Source organism: Manacus vitellinus, unplaced genomic scaffold (genome assembly GCF_001715985.3).
Source record: "Manacus vitellinus isolate BGI_N305 unplaced genomic scaffold, ASM171598v3 scaffold_14_pilon, whole genome shotgun sequence".
In the NCBI taxonomy this organism is placed as follows: domain Eukaryota; kingdom Metazoa; phylum Chordata; class Aves; order Passeriformes; family Pipridae; genus Manacus; species Manacus vitellinus.
This window is the reverse complement of record NW_021939063.1, coordinates 7,224,426-7,248,285: the sequence shown is the minus strand read 5'-3', so window position 1 is coordinate 7,248,285 and position 23,860 is coordinate 7,224,426. Positions and strand designations below refer to the sequence as shown.

The 23,860-nt window shown below is 43.9% G+C and overlaps 1 protein-coding gene across 2 annotated transcripts in view; it reads left to right on the top strand.

The window, feature by feature from the left end:
* Positions 1 to 21,994, top strand: part of SYNPR (synaptoporin) — a 103,184-nt gene extending 81,190 nt beyond the window's left edge. For both annotated transcript variants that reach the window (XM_018068403.2, XM_008925707.2), the window contains 3 exons: positions 9,758 to 9,956; positions 18,987 to 19,178; positions 20,208 to 21,994. In XM_018068403.2, coding sequence (XP_017923892.1) covers positions 9,758 to 9,956; positions 18,987 to 19,178; positions 20,208 to 20,474 — 658 coding nt within the window. In that variant the 3' untranslated portion in view covers positions 20,475 to 21,994. The remainder of the gene's footprint in view (positions 1 to 9,757; positions 9,957 to 18,986; positions 19,179 to 20,207) is intronic.
* The last annotated feature ends 1,866 nt before the right edge of the window (positions 21,995 to 23,860 follow it).

Sequence of the window (23,860 nt, the reverse complement as noted above, 5' to 3'; positions counted from 1 at the left end):
GCTTAGAGTTGTTTGCTCTTACATTGTCTCCTGGGCTGGGGAAAAGGTCTGCAGAATAAATACTTTGCTTTTCAGCTTTGAGTGAACATTGTTTAGGAAAGAATATTTCACATTTTTGTAACTGGTTCTAGTTATTAGAGAGTGAATGCCATGATATGATTTTTGCTTGCTTGTGCATGGCTACAGACTACTGAAGTAGTTAAAAATTGCAAATCAGTGTTCTCCAATGGGTCTTCACAGCTCTGGGGATACTATCTTCAAACCAAGAGTACAGTAGAATGGAAGAAAATGTGCTTTTTTACTTGGACAGCTGTGGTCTGTGATAGCAGCTGTCCAAGAGCACAATGTACAATTTAATTCCTGTTGTCAGAGTTTGATGAGATCCTTGCTGGTTTGATTACAACAGATAAAAATAAGGATGACTTTGTGACTTTTCTAGTTTTGAGTACCTCTTCCTGACCCCAATTACAGTCTTCAAAACCCACTTAGTAGAAATCTTCAGGATTGGCAACTTGGCCAAAGAATGGTCATTACTGCCAGTTTGCAGTTTTGTTTGAACTGTGGATAAATTCAAGTAGCCTTTTCGCACAAGTGAGGGACTGGGAGATGCTTCCAGTCACTTGACCCTTTGAGATCTATAGGAAACCACCAGAAATCCGATAGAGCCACATCTTCAGCTTCTCTTTGAGGCTGACCCTGTGCATTTGCTCCTCAGCACTGCCATTGAAGGAAGACATCATTCTCTGCCCCCACAATTTGAGAGCTGGTCTGAGTGGCTTTGCTTCTGGGCCAAACTGGATTGTACACAGCCAAGGAGCCACAGTCCAAGGGTGGCAAAGCCTTTGCTCAGGCAGTGCTTGAATAGGTCAGAGGAGAAGGTCTGGCTGTTGGTATGTGTAAAATTGTGAAGTCTCCAGTCAACTGCACAACCAAGGACAAGCTGATTGGCCCAGGCACTATTTTTGTCGTGAGGCAGCAGCTCTGCAGACAACATGACTTTTCCAGGTGTTGAGGTTGTCTCAGTTGCCGCTATCCTCAGCTTCTATTTTGTAGTTTTTACTTCCTTAAAACTTGAAGCAAACATGTCCTTGGGTGATGAACTGGGGCCATAGAGGAGACTTGTCTTTTTCTGCTGCCCTTCAGAATTGTCAGTTCTTGTCTTCTGCTATGGATGTCCACATACAAACACTGTGTGGACACAGAGCCCGTGGACACATAGGTGGGGGGAAAAGTGGTAGCAACTTTCTGGAGATGGTGTCTGCTGCAGATAAGGGAGAACACTTTCTTAAATCTTTGTTAAATTGTAGAGCTTTTCTCTTGGCACTCAAAGCCATTGGATTCTTGATGAATTTGGCTGATTTTTCTTCACAGAGGCTATATTTTATGCTTAATACTCTTTTAGTGCCAGAAAAATTCTTCATTAGTTCTTTAGGCCAAATTTGTTCTTAAAGTGGAAGTCACTGTTGGATTTGTTAATATATGCAGATTTTTCACAATTTGAATTTTTAATATATATTCATGAATAGTCTCTGCGGTATTGTGCAGTGATGGTGTTTTATCTGTGCCTGCCACAAAGGCTTTTCCTAAAAGTCAGACTTTAGACAACTTCCCTTGCAAATTTCTTTTTGCACATTTTCATGCTGTCAGTACAGAAACAACCAAAGCAGAAACCTTTCAGCTTTGCTTTGTTTGGCATTTGATCCCATACCCCAGATGGCGTGTAGTGACCCAGCTAGGGAACAATCAAACATGTCCTTCCCCTTTTCCCTGCTCCCAAATGTGCATTTACTGTGCAGCAGCCCTGAAGGTTTCACCAGGACTGTAGGCAATGGGATATGTGGGATATCTTTGATCTCCTCTCACACCTGGATTCTACATGAATTTATTTACTAATATTAATGCAATATTTCTTATTCAATAGACTCTGGAGAGGATGGGTATCCAACCCCATCCAGCATAGCCCCACTCAGTGCCTGTCCTCTCTGGATTCATACTTCCTGGGCTATTCAGAGTATGAAGGTGCTGGCAGTTTGTCCACAGGTCCATTGGCAGACCTGCAGGTCTCCTTGGCTCCTGCCCCGTGGGCCCCTCAGTCTGCACTGGAACCCACCAGCTCCCTGAGAAAAGGATTTGACATGTCCTTCCAATGTAAATATTGTGACTGGGAGTTTCATTGGAGTCATGCACAAAAACTCTACAGAGCACATTAGGACAATATACTTGAGAAAATTACTATGTGTTCAGCCAGGATCTCATGGTGGGACCAGGTAACATTGGATGGTTGTGTATGTGGTGATGTAAAGGCATGCCTGTGGTGTTTTCAGGCTTCCTAATTTGCCTTATTCCATGAATGTGATGACATTTTTTTAGAATAATTAAGGGTTACTTTCCTTCAGAGGTAGTAGCTAAACTTCCCAGGGACTAGGAAGTAGTTCACCCCAAGAATATAGCTCAGCAAGGGGAAATCAGAGCATAATGCCACCAGTCTGTACCACAAAGAACGTAAGTGCCCAATCTGGGAAGGTATTTGGGTTGTAAAGACTGGTCTTTGAGCACTGTGCTCTGCTTGCACAGCAAGTAAAGGCATGTGTTCCTGAGAAGAGCTGTGAAAATATCTTGGGAGATAAATCTGGGTCTTGGATGTAGGTTTGGAAGTGGGGTTGGGATCACCCACTCAGCTTTCCGAGCGTTCCCGGCGGCATGTGTTCTATAACGAGCCTTTTTTTTTCCTCTTCTGGTGCTACGATGGAGTACTAGGGTTTGCAGTGCTGCTACGTGCTCAGTCTGAGGAGGTTCACTGCTACGGCTGGCACGCGTCAGGGACACTTCTTCCCCTGGGATTGCGATGAAACTTTTGCTCAGGCTGTTTTCCAAGAGCTTTGTGAACTCAGTCACTGGGAGCAGGTCCTGCAGGAGGGATCTAAAGCTGTGGATGTGGCACTGGTGTCCTCTCCTCACCACCAGGGTTGTCCTCCTTCCAATGTCTTTAGATCTCAACATAAAAGGGTTTTATAGCTTCCCTTCCTGGAGGCCTGAGCACCTTGGAGGGTCTGTGTTAGCAGGAGAAGAGATGTGAGGTGGAGAGGGATGGAGCAGAAGGATGTGCATGGTGCCCAGCTCTGGATAGGCATGGGGGTGTGCCCCCTCTCCCAGTGCAGCACACACTGTGATGTGCTGGGACAGCAGCTGTGCCTGGCACCTTGTCCTGTGAAACCAGTGCTGGCCAAACATCTGCACCACAGTGGTGTGCTAGTGAGGGCTGGGAACCTGACAACCTAAGAAATTGGAAATATGAAGAGGGGAAATACTTTCCATTCTTTAGACTAAACATAAACCAGAAGAGTGTGTAAGTTGCTACAGCTTTCCTGGTCAACTTCCCACCAGCATCTTCTGGGGGTTTTCTGGTGATGCTGCTGTGGACATGGATTTGGATGGGTATAAGACACTGAAGTCAGCTGTGACAAGGGGGAGATCTTTAGGATGTTCAGATGCCCAGGATAGGAGCTAGGATTAAATGTTTGCAAGATGAAGTATGTATTTGTGTGAAACTACTGGTAGTGTTGAATAAATCTAGAGTGATGTGGGCTTTTTTGGGATTTTTTTTTTCTAATAAATGGAGAAGTTTCATCAGGCACACAGAAGCTGAAAGTGAAATATTTTCAAATACTCTTTGATCAGCCGGCTGTATTCTTTCTTCCTGTAGAAAGCAAATAAACAAAAGATCAGGCTTGGATTGCTGAGTCAGCTGGAGAATTTTAGTTTTGTTTTCAGCCTCCAAAGAAAAATGAATTGATTTCATAAGGGCAAGTGCTTCTGCTGTGGAAGGGGAGGAGACTGAGGAGAAGAGGATACTGAAGGCACCTTTGGGTGCTGTGGAGTCTGGAGGGGTGTTGCTGGAAGAGTGAGGTATGGAAAATTGCTGGGACAGTTAGAAAGGATGGATAAGCACCTCACTGTTTCAAATGCCTTCAGGCAGTGCTGGGATAAATAACTTCAAGCTGTTCAAATGTGGTATTAGCAGGCTGGCTGCCTCAGACTAACTTCAACAGCTCCAGGATACCTGGGTGCAAAAATTCAGGTCCTACGGGAATTGCTGGATAATGTTGATAATTTGCAGAAAATATGGATTGAGGGCAGCTGCTTAGCAGTGGCTCCCTCTGCAAGAGTTTGTGGTGTGTATGAGAGCTTGTGACATGGGTTCATCACTGCAGGGCTCCCCCCCCCTTAGGAGTCTGTCCTTGGAGAGCAGATCTGAGGGGAGGAGGAAGAAAAGAAAGCTGCAGAGCTTACTCCATCCATCTTCCCAAAGGCTGGAAGGAAACCTGCTCCTTACTGTATGAGCAGCCTTGAAGATAGCCAGGATTTAGCACTGAGTATACAGGGATACCCAGCACTGCAGGAAATGTTCTTTGTATTGAGGAGCACTGTGTGGGCTACTTCCTCCTTGGGAACAGGTATTGAAGAGTGTTGGAAGAGTCAATGGACCTCAATTTTCGTTTAAAAAAAAGACCTTTCCTTTTTAGACAGATTTCTACTTTCACCTGAGTATTAAAGATTACTTTTGAAGTATTTTTCTTAATGCAGGTAATATCTCTAGAGAAGTTTTACAGGGATGATGAGCTCTGCTGTGAGAGGAAAGGCTCCCATTTGTTTTTGTTCTTTCACTAAACCTTCAAAAAATCCATATATGGCACCTCAAAAAGGGACAGTTGCCCAGGGACTGGCTGGCTGGAGGCAGTGATGTGAAAGCACATCAACACAGTCCTCTGAAATGAGGGAATTCCAGTGTTTTCAGGGCTAACTAGAAGAAATGCCTTTACTCTGCATCCTAGAGAAAGGAAGGTGTAAACCCTTGTCACGTTTTGTGCCTCGACAGAACAGTTTGATTTGCTAAGGGGCCCTGTGCATGTCAGCATTTCACTACTGTATTTTGAAATTTCATTTTCCCCTCATTTTGGAGATTATCAGCCAAGATAAACATTTCCCAAGAAACCCCTCTGTGAGCACCACCTGCAATAACTCGTTTCCAGCGATGTATTTCTCTCGGGGCTTTGCAGACAGTAAAGACAATTGACAGCTTGACTACCAGAAACAAGTGAGGGGGAAATAAAGCCCAATGAAAGGATAATGGATCTCTAGGTTTTTGCAAGCACGTGTGTGGGTGTTGCAGATTTTGTTCCAGCATGTTGTAGACGGGTTGGGGGGTGGATTACAAGATGCTATTTTCAGAAAATAGGACAACCTGCCAAAACAGAAAGCTTTTTCTGCCTGTTTTTCACCATGTCCTAGTAAAGGAATGGATAAACACTAATCCTCATTGAGAATTTTTGAAAGTAGAACTTTATCTGTTATTTATTAATCCACACACTGATCAAAGCCCAGGAGTGGAAATCTGTGCTGGTTCATCAATACCACTTGAGCACATATTTGCTGTTAATTGTGTGTTCTGTTGGCTTCAAGTCTAAGCCCTGGGTGCATTGCTGAAGGGAGAGGTTGGTGAGTCAGACATGATTAGATCACTGGGTGCTTACTCCCCTGCTTGGGCTCTTCTGTGTCTGCTGGTGGAGTGGGACATGGGACAGGAAGGGTCTTTGGGGCTGTTGGGTCTGACCATTTTTGTGCTAGAGGATCATCAATGGAACTAGACTGCTTGAAAAAATGAGGGGCTATGATTTAAAGTAAGCTGTGGCTTGAATATTGTGCTGGGGAAGTTCAAGAAGGAAAGGCAACTTTTCATTTACATGGAGAGAGCACAGCTTCTGCTCCCACACGCACACGTAACAGCTGTAGCTTTGTTCAGTGTGTCTGGCTTCATATATTGTTTTCAGAGCAGGGGTAATTAGTGTCTGAAAATGTAACTGCTCTTTGCTATTGTGGAACAATGTAAAAATCCTTTTTTTCACTGTAAAACATTCCTGCCCTCTTTTGATCTTGTCAAACCAGACAATACAGCTGTCTTGTCATCGTATTTCCCACGGCAACGGCAAGTTTGCCAAATGGTAGAGGAAACCTCAGAAGCCCTTAATTACTGTAACTTCATCAGTGAAACTTGACTGCGTTTGGTGGACTTGCTTCAGACTGAAGTGAATTTGAGGGAATTCAGGCCTGGATGGCTTGGCAATGGCAGCTGATGTTAGTGAAGGGGATGATGCCAGTAGCAATGGGCAGTGAGGATGACCTTAGTGCTGCTCTGCTGAGTGTGGAGTGCAAGGTCACATTCCTAAGTCAGCAGCTTTATTTTTGAGTAAATAGCAATGCTCAAGGCGGTACAAAGCAAAAAACACTGGAGGAACTTAGAGGGGGAAAGGTTTTTCATTACTTGTTTCCCTAATTAAGTAAATTTATTGCTGTCGTGTTCCTTATTTGCATTGTCCAATAATCAGTGAAGAATCACTTCTGCTGATGCAGCCCAACAGTACTGTCAGATGTTAACAAAGTGCAGAGGATGGGATTGCAAAGGGTCACTCTTGGTGCTCCTGGTTTTGTGTGGGAAATGGAGAGGCAAAGGTGGAACGCAGGGGTGGTGCTGGAAATCAGAAATGCAGTGGGAGGAAGATCTTGACCAAGGATGACTTGGGGTGTAAACAATGAGAGATAAGAGAAGATGAAAGAAGAATAAGTCAGAGGAAGTAAGAGGCACAACAGGTAGAATTACATCAAAAGTGGGAGGCAGAGGTACAGGTAATTAATTTTTTGTGAGTCATCACCAAACTATCCTGCCCCCAGAAAGGCTGACTCAGCAACATCAGTGAAAAAGTCAGAGCTTTCTCTCCAAGGTGCCATTCCAGATCAAAGAGGTTTCTATTAGTGAAACTGGATTTTCTGTCACTGATCCTCCCCTGCTTTAAAAAAACTTTTCAGATGTATCCTGTAAAGTCAGCATCCACCCTAACCACCCCAGGGCTTGGCTCCCTCACCTCTCTTCCCTGCCACATCTCCTCTTCCCAGCTCTGAATCTTGGTCTGTTTTGGGGCCCTTTGCACAACAGAGATCTCCGTTGTTTGGGCAGAGGTGAGGTGGCCACAAGAGGCACCAATTACTGCACATATTCTTAGAGGATGGGGAAATCTACAAAGAAAAGGAAGTGAATAAAAATAACTTGATGGAAGAAGGTTTCTGTGATCTTGTATCCCTGACAGATGCCTGGCCACAAAAGCACTGCTGGGAAGATATGAGTGTGATGTTCATATATTAACATTTTTTTCTGACTTATGATTCAGAACTGAGATAAAGTCAGGAAAACAGGGGATAGAGAAGGAAAATAGTCCCAGTTACTTTACCATGTTTTGTAAAGGCTGGTGTTTGTTGATGATGAGACTGGATGGGGCTGTGGTGACTGTGGACAGTCAGAGGGACAGGGATGGGCATCAACTCCCAGTCTAAACCTTGACAGAAGCATTCCTTAAGTTATTTCCTCTTTGATATGCACAGGAGTTTGAACACCATGTGTTGCCTGGTGCACTGTTTCAGGGCTCCAGGGGAGTACAGGAAAAAAAAATACCACAAAGACGTGTTTTACACAATAAAATGCATGCAGAATTGCCTTTTTTTTTTTTTTTCCTCCCAGGGCACTTGGATTGTATTTAATGTAGCTCAGCCCAGTTTCGTAGTGCTTGTGCAAGTGACGTGAGGGGAGGTGGTAGCATACATAAAACCATAGAACTCCCCTCATTGCAGCAATGCCTGGCTTTTGCTGTGCTCAGCTGGAAAAGCAGATCCTGCATCCAACAGCAGGACCCCTTAACAGCAGCTGTGGTACCTGAATGTGACCCTTCAAACATAGCAAATGTCAGAACCAGAAAAGGCTGATTAAGCATTTGGAGGTTTGGACCAACAACAACAGCCAACCAAAGAAAACCCACCCAACCTTAAGTGTTTTGGTGCCAAGTCTGGGCTGACAGAGAGACCTTTGTTCTGCAGGTAGATGAGAGCACAGGGTGATCCCCACCTCTGGTTTGGCTCCCCACTGCAGGTGTCCTTCCTACCCCAGACTGCAGCCCCATGGTCTGGATGGGATGTGAAACCTGGCCTTGAGCCCTGACAAGGACTGTGAGGACAGCTCTGGCTGCACAGCATTGCATTCCTCTGGGGAAAGAGGGATGGAGCCACGTTTCTTACTGATCCAGAGCTTCATAAAGGCTGTTTTCAAGGGGCTTTGAAAGAGATTCCTGGTTTCGTTCTGTTTCAATACAGCACCCAAGCAGCTGTGCATGAGGGAAGCAGAGAAAGCTTTATTTTTAGACCATGCAAATCTTTCCATTATCGTGGTGATGGTTAAAACAAAGCCACTTTCTCTCTAGGCTGCAAAATTGGCATGACAAGCAGTAGGAAATCTTCCTTTCCCTTTTTTCCCCGAATTTTTAAAACGAACAATAAGCCCTGACAGAAAGTGTGTATGCAGTGATGCCAGGAAGCTTAGAAAACAAGTCAGGAAACTGATCATGAGCATTCGGGTCTCTCTGATGTGTTCAGCTTTCATCAGGCTTTGCTGGGTTTGCACAGGGAATGCAGCTCAGCCACTGCTCATCTCCACAATCTGGGCAAACTTGTTTCTTGTTTTCATCCCACCACTACAACAATGACAGAAGCTCAGAGAAGTAAATGCCTGAGGCAAATAACAGGCATTATGTATCAGCTGCTGATGAAAAAGTTCTGCCTACATGTTTGGGTACATTTAGTTTGGACCAGCAAAAGCAAAAAGTCATGCAATCCTCCAATGTCCATTAATCCATCTTCTGTTATTTCTGCTGTGGGTATTTTGTTTTCCTCTGGGGACCTAGCTTTTTATTTAGGTGTATATTCATGGCTGCTGCCACCATTGGCTTGCTGTTGCACACATTAATTGCCATTGAGCAGAGGAATGTCTCCCCAAAGGCCTAATCCTTTCTCAGCACCAGATCATCAGTTCTGTAATTGCTGCTGATTTCATCCCCTTGGAAAAGTGTGATCCTTTATCGGGTCCCTCGTCCCCACTGATGTTAATCTGGGCCATCCACTAGGACCTGCCAAAATGCATCTTCTGTGGATCTTCTTTCCTCTTCTGAATCAGAAATTAAAATTATTGAAGCAAAATAAGACTCTAGCAGAAGCATTTGTACAGAACCACAAATCTATTAGCTTGGTCACTGATTGCAAATCAGTACATGAGTACAAGATTAGGGCTTACCTTGCTTAAACGAGGGCATGCAGACCTTTTCTTTGATCTAAGTTATATATTTTTGCTGCAGCTTGATTTTAAAAGCCTTTAATGTAGAAGCACTGTATGGCTTAGCCCTATGGGCTAACAGCCACAGGTAGCTCTGTACTAGGCAATTTTACACAAGGAATCCGTGAACATGCAAACATGGGCATCTCATGGGCTTAGTGCAGAGGATTAGACCTGTTTTCTGCTGCCTTAACTGTAAGAATTCGAGAATCAAATTGTTTCTCATTTTATCCTTTTTCAGTTGTTGCCATGGCAAAACCCCAGAGAGGACGGGGAGGGTTGTACCAAACCACTGGAACATCAACTTTTCTCTGGGACTGATTAAAAGATATGTTCAGGTGCTCAGTCTCACCTCGACACTCACGTGTAACCTCACGTGTACGAGCAGCTCTGAATGAGCGCGGCCCACAAGGCTACTTAGAGGGCCAGTTATTCACGGGGGTCGAAGCGCATCAGGAATGAGATGGAGACAGAGCAAACGTATTTATCTTTATTCAGATGACAGTTTCTATTTTCTATACTTCACCTGCTGCTCTTTGGGTTGTTTTCCAGGTTGCATCAAGTAAATTTCGAGGCTCCCACTTGTGAAGGCAAGCGCAAAGAAACACTCGCCTTGATAGGGGACTTCTCGTCTTCGGCGGAGTTCTTCGTCACCATTGCAGTCTTCGCCTTCCTCTACTCACTGGCTGCCACTGTGGTTTATATCTTCTTCCAGAACAAGTACCGTGAAAACAACAGAGGGCCTCTAATTGTAAGTGTGCATTTGCAGTGTTTTCGGGCATAGGTCTTACCTCTTGCTTTTTTGGTGGTTGAGGCTGTGGCGTGGACTGGGAGACCCAGGTGGCCCAATGCCCAAAGCATCTCTGCATTCATCTGCTTTTTTTTTTCATCTTAATGGTGACTTACAATTTTAACACAAAGGGTAACAGAGTCTATATGCAGATGGAGTTTAGTCCTAATCCTGTATGTACTTATGCAATTCCCTCTTATCTCCCACTGCCTGCAGTGATGATGTTCAGACAAATAATGAACGTGTATCTGAGTGATTGCAGGATCAGGGTCTGAGCCCTATGGCTCTGAGAGCGGAGTTTCATTGGTGGGGAAAAAAGGAAAGAGTAGATCTTGGGCATGTCCTGGCAGACAGATGAAAACATGCCCTGATCAAAGCCTAGCTAGAGAGATTGCTTATTGCTAATTACTACTGGGTTCAGTCAAATTATTTTGCTTTGGAGAATTATGTGGCTGTTTTTCCAGTATGACACTGAGCTCCCAGCATGTTTGTGTCTCTGTGCTGGTTTATGAGCCTTCCAGTTATCATCATCTGCACCCATCAAGCTGTGGCTGTTCGTGCCTTAATTTTTTCTTTTACTGATTCCTGAAGGCTTGTGATAAAAAGCAAGTGCTGCTGTGCATTTATTTTCTCATAGGTTGAGACAGTAAAGCCAGTGAAGGCTGTTTTGTTCCAGGTGTCTGTTACCTGTCAGTGTATCGTGCCCCACGGTACACCCCATGTTTTGCTGGGCTGCTGAGGGCTGTGTGTTGACCCTCACCTGCTCTGAAGTTGGGTCAGGTCTCTTCATCTGTGGATTGCCTCACAATCTCTCTTCCATGGACAGCCCTCTCCCCCATGACTGCAAGGACAAGGTTACACTAAGGGAGAGAAAATACTTCCTTGAAGTCTTGATGTGAAGAGAGTGATTCCAAAGGAATGTGGGGAGTTTATCATGGACCAGTATCAGGAAAGAATTAGTCCTGGATTTCAGAAAAATCTGAAGCTTATGACTAACAGAAACCAGACACTTGGCTGAGAGTTGTGCCTTAAGTAACTAAAAGCCACCAATAAAGAATATCAGAAAAGTATAACAGGAAGAAAAATAAATCACCCGTGCAGGAAAGCTGAACCTATTAAAGGAAATAACTACAGTAACAGTCAGCAAAAGATTAAACTGTAGGAAGGTAGACTTAGCATCATGGGGTTTTGAGTGAAAGATTTTCCTGCTGCAAGGAGCTATTTTCTTGAAGTTTGCATAATTCAGAACTGATGAATTGTTACAAAAAAATTCTGCTTTCATATCAAAGGAAATTAATCCTCTTCATTTGGGGGTTGTTGGGACCTTTCCTCTCCTAGAAAATGGTGAGGAAAGGTGGGAAAACCTTCACAGAGAAGGGGGAGAAGAGGCAAGATGAAGGGATCCCTACCGAAAGAGTAAATAAATAAAGTGCCTTGCTTCTGCTTGATTCAGTTGGCATCAAGTAATATCTCATTTCAAACTGTCCCATCAAAGAGTAAGTTGCAGAGTTCTGCCATCTTAATTTTCTTGCAGCAGATAATTCTTTCTTTTGACCAGCAGCATTATCCTCTGTCACAATAAGAAAAGGAAAGACAAACACTACTATATGTCAGATCACAGTGTGGCCATCTCCCTGTGTCCAGAACTTTCCCAAAACAGCTGCTGCAGTGATGATTGTCACAGGATGCACGGCACAATCCGCTACAGCGTTAACCTCGCATTGATTTGATTTGTTCTGCATAGTGGGTTATAATTCAATCTACAGGTTAAATTTAACCACTGTCTGTTACCAAAGCCTCTGTTTGCAATTTTCCAGTCTTTAAACCAAGCCTAAATGATCTTATTTGTTCAGAATATAAAGATGCTTCTGAGTTTGTTCTACAGCAAGAGCATTTCCTGCCGGTCAGTGGTGTTGGGAAGTGGCTGAGGGTTATTGTCAGCTTATGCCTGACAGGAGGGGAGTCCCATCAGCTCCAGCCACACACTCCAGCATCTCCTTTGCACTGCCAGATCTTTTGTATTTGGTATTTTTAGAAAAAAGAACCTTTTTTGCCTGGAGCAGATCCTTGCTGGTCTCCCTGGAGACTGCCCAGTGCACTGATTGCAGCACCACAGCCTGACTGGGGACAGGGTGTGAGTCCCTCTGTGCAGCAGAGTTGTAGGCAAAATGAAGAGCCCCAGGCAGAGAAAAAGCTGGCAGCTGTAGCTAAAAGGAATTCAGGGGTCAAGGAGAACTAGGAGTGAAAACCAGTTCCTTACAGCTGCAGTGCTCACCTAAGGGATGTCACGCGTTGTGCGAAGGAGGCAGGCGATGTATCCTCCAGCTCCAGGCAGATGCTGCACAGAACTGACGTGTATCAGATCAGATGTGTGAGTATGTCTCATCCCTGAGATTTTTCCTTCCAAAGAAAAGTGCTGCAGAAATCCGTGGTGCTTCGTGCACTCCTGAGTCCAGCAGCCAGTCCCCAGCACGTGTTGGTGCAGGAGGCAGGGCAGCCCTTGTTCCCTTTCATCACCAGGCAGAATCTGTGCATCAGGCACTGTTTCCAGACTAGCAGTGTTTTGCCTCTTAGTGAAGAGTTAGAAGATGATAGTTTCATCCATCCTTGCTTCTACTCCAGTGCCTGATTACAATTTCATAGTTAAAACCATTCCTGCTTTAAGCCTTGTACTTCCTCTTGGCTTGATATTTCCTCAGTCTGGGATGACATCTGCCTTTAAGCAGCAGCCTCTCAGAGCTGCCTTTCCTTCTAAAGAATTTTTGGGATTTGAAAAACGAGTATGAGAGAAAAAATGGAGAGAGGAAAAAAAAACCCTTTCATTTGAAATCTTTAAATATTTTTTCAAAAGCCCTTGCACAGGCAGTCAGAGCACTATCAATGTATTAGCAAATTGCAGCAGCCTGACTGGGTGCAAAAATAAGATTATAAGGAATTTAATGACCACTAAGTCATGAGAAACTTGCAGGGAAAATTTCAGTCACAAATGTTTCAAGTTTACCTTGTTTATACAGATACAGGGAAAAGAACTGCACGTGCTGATATATCAGCAAAGTATCACTTTAACTGTGGAAAAATACTTTAGTGTTCAGTGTGAAGTGAGACATCATGGCAAGGAAATACTTCCAGTGGGAGAAGCAGTTAACTCCTTCTCTGCCTGTTTGAATGGCACCAGCCTGTTTTATTCACTATGCAGTGAGCCATTTCTGTTGCTAACTTTGCCTGTCAGGTTCTGGGGATAAAAAAATCTTCCTTCTGGTCTCACAGGGCCTTGGTTGTGTTGCTCATCTGTGATGGAGGTGGGAGTTTCCCCATCCCTTGGGGCTGGCAGCAGCAAGCCCTTGCCATGTGCACCCTCTGCTTCCCTCACTGGCTCTGTGAGAGGTCATGTAGGGGGGTTTGTACAGATAGATGAGCCCTAGAGAGGACCTTGGATTCCCAGTTTCTAAAGGAGCAAGAAGCAGGTTACCAGGGGTTAAATACCTAATAGATATGTGCAATGTGTTTCTGAGGTCTACAAAGCACAGCTGTGATTTTAATTCTGTTGCAAACTCCCTCATAATGCACGTGGTACAGCTGGGGACTCGCCTCGGTGGTTACTACAAGTGCAAGGCAGCTTCTCAAATGACTGATAAGTGCTCAAGAGCCAGAAACGTTCTAAAGAAATTAATTGGAGATGGTGACTTAGATTTTAATGAATGGGATGTACAAAATCCCACCAATTTTCTTTATATCCCAATCTCTCACACCGACCTAAGCTGGTTCCCACTCACATAACACCATGTGCCTGGGGGGGGCATTGCTGGTTCATGATGAGAGCAGAGATGAGCTGCACCATGGGACTGCCTCCCCTAACACCTGTCTTGATGCTCTGCCTCATATCTGTACATTTGGAGCTGCTTGCAAGCAGAGAGTAACCAACTCAACAGTCCTGTGCTGAAGTTTTAGGGCATCAGGATAGGATGCTTCCATATATCTCTCAGAAAATAAAGAATAGTCACAATCAATGTGTATCAGTAGTCCCCATCACTCAGATTTCTTACTTTTTCCATAGTTTCTTTACCCCATATGTGCTCTATTTAAAATCCCCATTCTGACAACCCTATGTGCCTTCAGGTTTGCCTTTGGGAAGTTACAGATTGGCCATGAAAAAACACATGCAGTCAGGTATAAATGTAAGTGTAAATCACTTTATTAATATTCCAATCAATTAATATAGAAGCATAAAATTATTTAGCCAAGAAAGGTGACTGATATAGCCCTGAAAAGAGATATTTCATTTTTATAGTGATTACTTGATAATCTCATTCTTATGGTGCATAAAGATGCTTACATGTTAAGAAGATGAGATCTTTCCTTTGCATCTGGAGTCCTGTGAATAATCACCTTAAGCAGAAAGGCATTTGGTTCTTTACGTATGTTGCAGATTGAGTGAGTTAAGTACATCCTGGTTTGCTCTTTGGAGATCTCTTTGATTAAACATGTTATATTTCCTCACCTCTCTCCAGCTTTCTAGAAAACAGAGAGAAAAAGAATAAAGAGCCGTCTGTGAAAACAAAGACTGAATACTTTGCAGTTAAAAAAAATTAAATTGGGAAGAATCTGAATAATTCTTTGCATTTCAAAGAGCTGTTTCAGCCTGCTGTTGTCATCTTTTTGAAACACAAGCCAGGGTGACCTTGCTGTACATGCTGGTGCCTCCCAAAGGACCCTGCACTTCTCTGCCAGAAGCAAGCTTGCAAGGCCCTACACTATTGCAAGAAGCATGTAATTCTTTCAGAGCTTCATTCGGCAGAAAATCTGTGGTGGGACCTCATTCAAACCAGAAAAGAGCTAAAATGCCATTGTAGGAAGGTGTTTGCTGCCTGCAGCAATCTGCTGTTGGCCGCTTTCCCGGGCTGGGACCGGGACTGTGGCTCTGGCTGGGGTAGTTCCTGAATTTTTAGGTTGGTTGTGACTGTGAAAGCAAATCCTCTGAGTGGTTTGCCACTGCTAGGGTAAAGAAATGTCCCTCTGCTCCTGCATGGCTGGCCATGAAACCTGTTGGCAGCACTAGACAGGCGCTGGCTGGGAGGGGTTATGGACTTTGGCATTTGAGGAGTTGCTCCCTTAGATGCTGTAACTGTACAAGAGGTTTTCTTGAATGGAGAGGTTTTGTAGCAGGAACCCTACATGGAAGCCAGTTACGAGGCAGCAGCTGTGAGCTGGCAAGGGAGGAGGGATGCCACACACACCCCAGCCAGGCCAGAGCTGAGGCTTTGCTGGTTTTCAGGCATAACAGGCCAAGATCATCCTGGCAGACTTGGCTGGGAGGCAGAGCAGGGCACAGAGTGCACACAGGGACATGTGTGTCACAGCCTCCAGGGGCTGGTGAAGCCACCAACCAGCTCGGAGCAGATGAAACACATCCCCTTTCCAAGTGAACAAGCAGCTTCTGCAGATGCTTTTGTGTGGGTGAGGTTGTGCTTGACACTGGGGAATCCAAAACTGTGCTCAGGAGGCTTAAGTGACTCTGACTGCCTCCTCCAAAGAGGGACATTTTGCAAAAGCCACTGGCTTGATAGCAAGAAGGAATCTTTCAGTTACTGTGAAAAGAAAAGGCATGCACAGTTCTATTCTAAAACATATATTAAATTGTTCTAAGTAGATGTTTTTGGAAAACTCAGTGATAACTCAGTAATAACAAGTTTCAAGAAACTAGAAAAAGGCAGCAAGAATTTGTTGTTGTTGTTGTTGTTATTGCACATACTTCAGGATCTTAAAAACTCCCTCCTTGGATATTCACTGTATCTTAAATTTTGGTTTTTTTGCTTTTCCCTACACGTTCTTATTTTGCCTCCTTCCCAAAGGCACCTGTAGGCAGAGCAAAGTATCTCAGCTGAGATCTGAGAGAGAAACTTTGCAATTAGGAATGTAGTGCTATCGTATAACAATACACACTGAAGAGATCTGTAGACACCACTTCAAGAGAGCAGCTACAAAAATTACTTTGTTCCGAAGGAAAAAAAAGACTCACCCATGCTATAGGGATATTAAACATTGAAATGCAAGATTTGTTTTAGTATGCAGGCACTCTGGCCTTAATTACCAAGGAGAAATTCCCCAGATAGACATTAAGCCACAGAACAGCTTAGCTTGAAATTCACTTTTATTTTCAGCATGTCATTATCTTGTAACTCTGTTCCACCCAGAGCTGTGAAAATGTTCAGCCAGAAATCCAAACCCACTTGAAAACGAGAGGTTCAAGTTCCAGCCAAAGCTGAAGGTTCACAAAGATTCAAAATAAATAGGAAGATGCAAGTTTACTCTAGTCATAGAATCATAGAATTATACATTTTGCTCCTTCCCTAGTGCAGAGGAGGCAGAACAAATTCTCCAAGAGCCTGAGTCCAGCCACATAGCCTTTTTGAGAGCACCTGCTAAAGAAATCCAAGTGGTCCATTAGCCTTCCTGTCCTGTCTTCTTGAGCAGCTGTTGTCTGGCTGGCAAACAGGCTGCATGGTTTCCTCTCTCAGTCCCACTGTGCCATCTCTCCCTCTTGGCCAGACTTTACAGTTTTTGGGAGTTCATCTATACAAGGGCTGATCCCCGCACCCCAGGAGTAAGGACCCTTTCTCTAAGGCTCTGACCTGCTCTGAAATAGGGGAATTAGTGGCAGAGAGGGCAGGATTAGGCTTCTGTGAACACCCTGGCACAGGGGAACAGAGGAAGTCAGCAGAAGGCTGGAGCTTGGGGTGTGGTGGAGAAGACAAGTCCTGAGAAATAACATGAAATACTTAATGCCTGTAGAACCAGCCCTCAACTGCACAGTGCTATGGGATGTTCCTAGAAGGACTTGCAGCCCAGGACATGGGCTACCAGCAGCTAGTGAGGGGCTCTTGCAGATACAGTCATTTGTGCCATGAGTTGTGCAAAGGCCTCACCAATATGGGGTCAGGGTCTGTGAGTTCAACAGCAGGTCTGAACTGCTGTTGTCACCTGCTTGAAGAACTTGGCTTGCTTTTAAAACTTATCTCTTTTTAGCAAGTTTAACCTCCTGTGTTGCATTAGTTTTAGTCAGTTTGTCTCTGTTTGATTCAAATTTCTACCTGCTGTTATGCATTTAATTTATTGGCATTGCCAGTGGACTGATTGCAGAGCTGAATTTAGCTTGCAAAGGCTCTGAGTATGGTGACATTGGGAGAGGGTTGCTTGTCACTTTAAAAATGTAGTCCCCAAAACTCTGTTGTATCCCCATTTTGTCAATCAGAACCTGTATGGGGGCTTGGCATCTGGGTCGATAGCATGTCAAGCCTCACAGCAAATAAAGAGCATCTCCCATCATGATCCACAGCTCAGCAGATATCTGGTGTTTCTACCAGCAGGAATTTTTAGGAAACGTTTGCGATTGAGCTGTTGCCTCTAGGAGTCCATTTCTCATTCAGTAACCACTAAGACACATGAGATACAATAATTTCTTTTGCTGGAAATCTCCCTGAGAAGAAAAATTATTCTGGGCTGTATGCCTCTGCTGATGCAGAGTCTTTTTTGGTGTTAAGATAGTTGTCAGCTCCTGGGCTTCACGCTCTTCAAGAGAGCCCATTTGGGCAGCATGAAGGAGGTCAGAGGAACTCAAAGCTCAGTGGCAGATACAGGCCTGCAGAAAACAAATTGTTAAAAGAGAAGGATGTATCCTTTGGGAAAGCATCCAAGCACAGTTAATTTAATCCCATCTGTGTGAGCAGAGACATCCTTTGTTCATGGCTTGCTTGTGCAGTGGGTTTTTTGACTGGTGCCTCTTCCCTCTTGATGGAGACTCGTGTCCTCCATTCCTGCAGTGCCCTGGAGAGCTCCTTCCCAAATGTCAGGTATGCTTGTAGAAGATGAGAATGATGTTTCCTAGGGATCATTTCTTTCTTTGGATAGCGACCCAAAACACTGTGTTCTTAATGAGCGTTTTCCCTTCCTTCCATGTACACCTTTACTTTGCCAGGGGGAAGGGGAAGCAGCCCCATGGGAGGTGGGATATCAAGACGCAGCGATGCAGTTAGTGGTATGTTAGACTTTGGCACCTCTGCCATCTGTTGTGGGCTGACAGATGGGATGAAATATGACAGCAGAAAGGCTCTTCTGTTTTAGCAAGACACAAGAAAGCTTGAAAAATCACACCTCCTCCCTCCTTTCCCCCCAAACCCACACAACAACAGTGTCACTTGGCCACTTGTTCTGGCTAAGACAAGGAGAAGTTTATGCCTGTGCATGCTCCTGAGAGTCTTCCGAGGGGAAAGTGAGCAGAGTGGATCAGAGCAGAGCTGCTCAGAGGTGCTCGATCCTGGAGGGACTGCCACACCTTCTCCCCTCTTTTCACATGGGTGGGAATTAGGAACAAATGCTCTACCGGGCCAGAGAGGAGCTGAGGAGTCTCTGCTTGGCAAGTCTTGCTGTTTATTTGCTCACTCATGATAATTAGTGGCTGCATGGCTTGTGCAGCAGAGACATTTGGCCTTACCTGTGGCTGGTGAGAAAACTCCTCATCTGGTAGCTGAGGATTAGCCAGTTTCAGGTTCTCCCTGAGATGGAAACACTTCCCGTTGGAAACCCACCTTGGCTGTCTGTAGGAGCACCCAGGGCAAGGCCCAGCCCTCGGGTCCCAGCTCCCTTACAGGTATGTGCATTATGTAATTGATTACAATTCATTGTCCAGGTGCTGTGAACAGCAACATTTTCAAGGCAGCTCAGCATCCTGGGAACTGGCCATGTGTTTGTGGAAATATGGCCTCAAGGTCAGAGATGCAAATGTCAGCCAAAGGGCCCTGTCCCATTAGGCATGTCAGGTACTCCTGAAAATTAGCTCTGTGGGTGATGATGGTAAAACAACCTTCCACTAAGTAACAAGCTCTTGGTTTCTCTCTCCCCTCTGACACAAGCTTTCAGTTTTCTGGTGCTTTTTAATATCTTTTTTCCTCCCAACGGACACACCAGTATAATGCTTCTAACTAATTTGTCTTTTAGGATTTCATTGTGACAGTGGTCTTCTCGTTCTTGTGGCTAGTGAGCTCATCTGCTTGGGCTAAAGGACTGTCAGATGTAAAGATTGCGACTGACCCTGACGAGGTGCTGTTGCTGATGTCTGCCTGCAAACAGCAGTCCAACAAATGCTTGCCTGTTCGCAGCCCTGTTATGTCAAGCCTCAACACTTCGGTTGTAAGTGACTTTGACTGCTGCTCTTCACCCTTACCTTGCAATGTATTTTCATCTTTTACCCGTGTATTGACCTAAATTGGCTGGTGCAAACCAGTTAGCTGACATGATTTAATTGGAAGTACAGTCTTGCTGCGGGGAAAGGCAGGCTGTGACTCACCGCAGCTCTGCCGTGGAGCGGCAGCGGGATGAGTGTGCAGGGTTGGGATGGGGATGGGGAGGAAGCAGTGTCTGTCCAAGTACATTGATTTGCCTCTCTGCTTTTAACTTGCTCGCTGCAACGCTTTTGAAAAGGAGTCTGTGAGCTCCTTTAGGAAGAAAAGGTTTTGTGCCTTATAGATTCCTTTAAAAATCCTCAAAAAAGCAACACAAAATTGGTCTTTGGAATATTTAAAAAAAACCCACACACACAGAAAAAAAACCCCTCCAGGCCAGATGACCAATTAACATCTCTCTTTTTAATTAGTTTCTTTCAATTTTATCTTTCCACAGTTTCTTTAAACTAGATTATGTTTTCAAACAAAACAGTATTTTGGCCCAAAAACTCTACTTTTTTTTTGGAAACAAAGAGGAAAGCAGGCACATTGTGAGCTGCAGCTAGCTAAGGGAGGTAAATTTGGGGATTTGCTCCAAAACTGAGAAGATTTTCCATCAGATTTTGGGAGAATCATAGAATCATTTAGTTTGGAAAAGATCTCTAAGATCATCAAGTCTAATCATTAACCCAGCACTGCCAAGTCCAGCACTAAACCATGTCCCCAGGTGCCACATCTACATTACTTCCAGGTATGGTGACCCCACCTCTTCCCTGGACAGCCTGTTCTGTGTTTGACAACTGTTTCAGTGAAGGGATTTTTTCTAATATCAGTTTTGAACCTCCCCTAGCACAACTTGAGGACATTTTCACTTGTCCTTGAGAAAGACAGACTGGGAGCAGCTTCGACTTCTCCCAGGACCGTGCAGGGTCCATAATGTTAGGTTGGGCTGGGAGACTGTGGCTGCTGGTGATGAGCTCCTTTTCTTCCCACCCAGGTCTTTGGCTACTTGAACTTTATCCTCTGGGCAGGCAACATTTGGTTTGTGTTTAAGGAGACGGGCTGGCATTCCTCAGGCCAGCGGCACCCTGCGGACACCATGGAGAAGCAGCCCAGTGGCTACAACCAAGGTGGCTACAACCAAGACAGCTACGGGCCAGCTGGTGGCTACAACCAGCCAGGCTCCTATGGCCAGGTGGGTGAATATGGCCAGTCCCAGAGCTACGGCCAGAGCGGGCCAACCTCCTTTGCTAATCAAATTTAGGGTTCACGCAGCGCAAGCTCTTGCATCCCTCACATGTAGAGAGTTTAACAGGTCTCAAGTTTCAGTGGCACCAGATTTTTAAGGGTTCTACATAAATTAATACTACAACACGGTGATCGATCTCTCTTGAAGGTCTAAGCCCACCTCCTGTGGCAGATGGGAGGTGGTTGATGGGCTGGAGTTGGCCTTTTTTCCCTGACTAGCCAGATACAGGGGATGTGCTCCTCACAGGTGGTGACCTGGAGTCAGTGTTGTAGTACGTACCGTAGAGATAACTTTATGGTAGTTTTGTATGTGTCAAGATGGTAGAAGCATTTTGTAGCCTCAAGTCTGTAGTATTTAATATGCATAATATAATTGAATTTCCTTCTGCATTTTGGTGAAAAACGGAAGTGTTTTACTATAATTTCTACAGATTATTCTGTATATCCATGCATGTAACATTGCACCTAAATTTTCAAAACTGCCTGTCTGTGACTCTTCAGAGCATTTGTTTTGGTTATACCTTTTTGTTTCAGAAGATTTTACTATTATTTCAGTTAACTGAGACATCCATCCGTAATTTAGTGCATGGATAAGCAGTTTCATACTACCAAATGTCTGGACTGTGTAAATGGAACTTCTTGACTTCTGCCATTGCATTTTGTTAAATGTCTGTTTAAAAGAAGTATGCATCTTTTATATATTTTGCAGAGTTGAATATATGGCTTACCCAAGTTCTGAATGCTTTGTAACTAAACTGTTTTTCCTTGAAATGGCATTCAGTAGTATATATGGTACCTGACCAATGTTTATTCCATTTAACTCAGCTAAGTATTCATTCTATAAATCACTATTTCTATGGATGTTTTGTGAATCTTTTAACGTGAGCTGTGGAGAATAAGGACCAAGTAACTGTGTTATATGTTTACAAAGGTATTTATTTAACTAAGATAACAGAGGTGCAGATATCAGTATACAAAACCATGTGAAAATGCCCTGTTGCTTGATACAGCAACATGAAAACCGCACGTATTGTTGTGACCTTACAAAGCATAAATATTTCTTTATGCCCTCTTATAAGAGAAGAAAACCTTTCTGTCCGTGCTGTTTCGAGGTTGTCAGATATCCCTCTGTTAGGTCGCTGCTCTGAGCGCTAGCTTGGTGCTACTGGAGAATGTAACTGGATTGACCAAATAACCCAGGCTCAGAGGAACTCATCCTAAAATAGCCAGAGCCAGACTTGTAGCCTGTTTGGATTCCTCCCTGGGAAATTCAACCCTCCCTCACTATGGCATATGGGATGCGTTGACACGAATGAAAGCCTGAAGCACAATATACTAATCAAAACTGATCATCTGCATTTCTAGATCAAAGTGTATCAGTATATAATCTTATTGTATGAGCTGTAATGTTGAAAGCATCTTAGCTTAAAACAGCTTAGTCTCTTCTATGATTGTTGTAACCAATTTATGGCTACTCGGTGGATGAATCTATATTGTGATATCTATTTGACCCTAATAAAGTTATTGCATACAATGCATGTTTTCAGAGTATGTTAATATTGAAATGTCACTGCAAAATGATGAAGATAGCTATTAAAGAAAAATAACTATTGCTGTGCCTGACCTTATTGGTCATATTCTTACTGTTTTCCAACACTTTTATGAAGACTGTTTTAATGTACAGTGGAGTACAACACTTCTACAGACACCTGTTATTAAAGGTCAGTATCACAAGTTCTAAAAAAAAATTAAAATTGTGCAGTTTAATACCTGCCTGCCTCTTTACCTCTTTCCCCCGGTCAGTAGGACTAGCCCAGTACTGTGCTAACCAGCCCAGTTCTGTGGGTTGCTGGAAAGCCGTGTTTGAGTTATAAAGAAGACAAACTGGAATATCTAAATGTCCTCCTGTTTCAAATGACAGCAAAATACAATTTTCTGGGTAAAATGAAAAAATTTATTTTGACTCTCAGTTCTTTTTTTGGGGATTTTGGTTTGGGATGGGTTTTTTTTGGTTTTGGTTTTTTTGTTGGTTGGTTGGTTGGGGGGTTTTTTAAGTTTGTAAAAAATTTAGATACAGGCAAGTCAGGAAAAAGTGAAACGTGTGTGTGGCAAGGGGTGAGATGGGATGTGTGCTCTTCATACCTCCTGCTCCCACTCTCTTTTTTATTGTCATTCTTTCAAATTCCCTTATTAGTTGATCAGAAATATCTCAAGCTGGTTTGTCTAAGCCTCTCCATTAGAAATAGATAGTTTTTTTGTGTCAGCTAGCTTTCACTTCATGAACTTTTCCCCAGACCAGCAGGGTTCCATTGCCAAACTTTTCTATCCAATGCTGGGGGTTGGAAACAAGTTTTGCTTCAGTTTATTCCTGCATTTTCAACAAACTGAAATTCTTGTTTAACCATTGAACACAGGAACTGCAGCTTTCAAACCCTCAGGAGTTCACACCCCTGGAGGAAGAGCAGTTTCTGATACAAGACTGGGAACAGAATGGAACAGAATTAAGATTATGTCTTATTTTGGGTACTATTTGTGTAACTCATGAGTTTTTCTCATGAAGGGCAGAGCTGGTGGAAGAGTTGACAAAAGTCAACATGTTTTCATGAAAGACTTGCTGTTTGCTTTACCCAGTTGGCCAGATCTTCACAGGTACATCCTTGCTGCCATGCAGAACAGCTGAGCTGGTTGTTACCCTTTGGGGACTGTAGTCTTCACTCTGAATTACAAGGGGAGAAAAGTCTCTTCATCTATATCTTCTTGGATTAATATAGTATGGCAGCAGCAAAAGTGAAAACAAAAACTTGTCTGTGTTATATAAGAAAATGTGTCTGAATGTTTCCTCTGTGTTCCTCTGGATTCAAGTCTTATCACATCCTTTTGCAGTTGTTGAGAAATTGGAAGTTTATTTGAACTGGAGACAGTGACTGTATAGCAAAGGCTTGAGCAGGAGATGAGAAAGACTGTATTTGATGTTACCTGGGTTTCAGACAAATAGCTAAGCAAACTCAAGCATCCTCTGTGAGACTACTGCTGGCAGCCTGATTGCTTTCCCACTTCATCATTAGTGAGTATCTCTGCCAGTTAGTTAAATAACTAGGTCAGCCTGGAAAAAAACCATGTTCCTTGATCTTCTGTGCTGTCCCTCCTGTTTTCCAGTGTGTTTCTCTTTATAGCCCGTTTCTCAAAGTACCCAAGATGGGAGCATGTTTGCATTATCAAGTGCAAAGCTGTGGAGGAGAGGCAGGTACCTCTGTGAGTGCATCTGGGGAGGTGGGAGCACAGGTCTTTCTCTCCAGGTGCCTCAGAGGCCAAGGAAGAGGCACACTCACCTGCTGGTTTGGGGTTTCCCTATTGCTCTTGCCTGGGGAGGGGATGCACTTTGCAGAGCTGCAGCATAGTGCC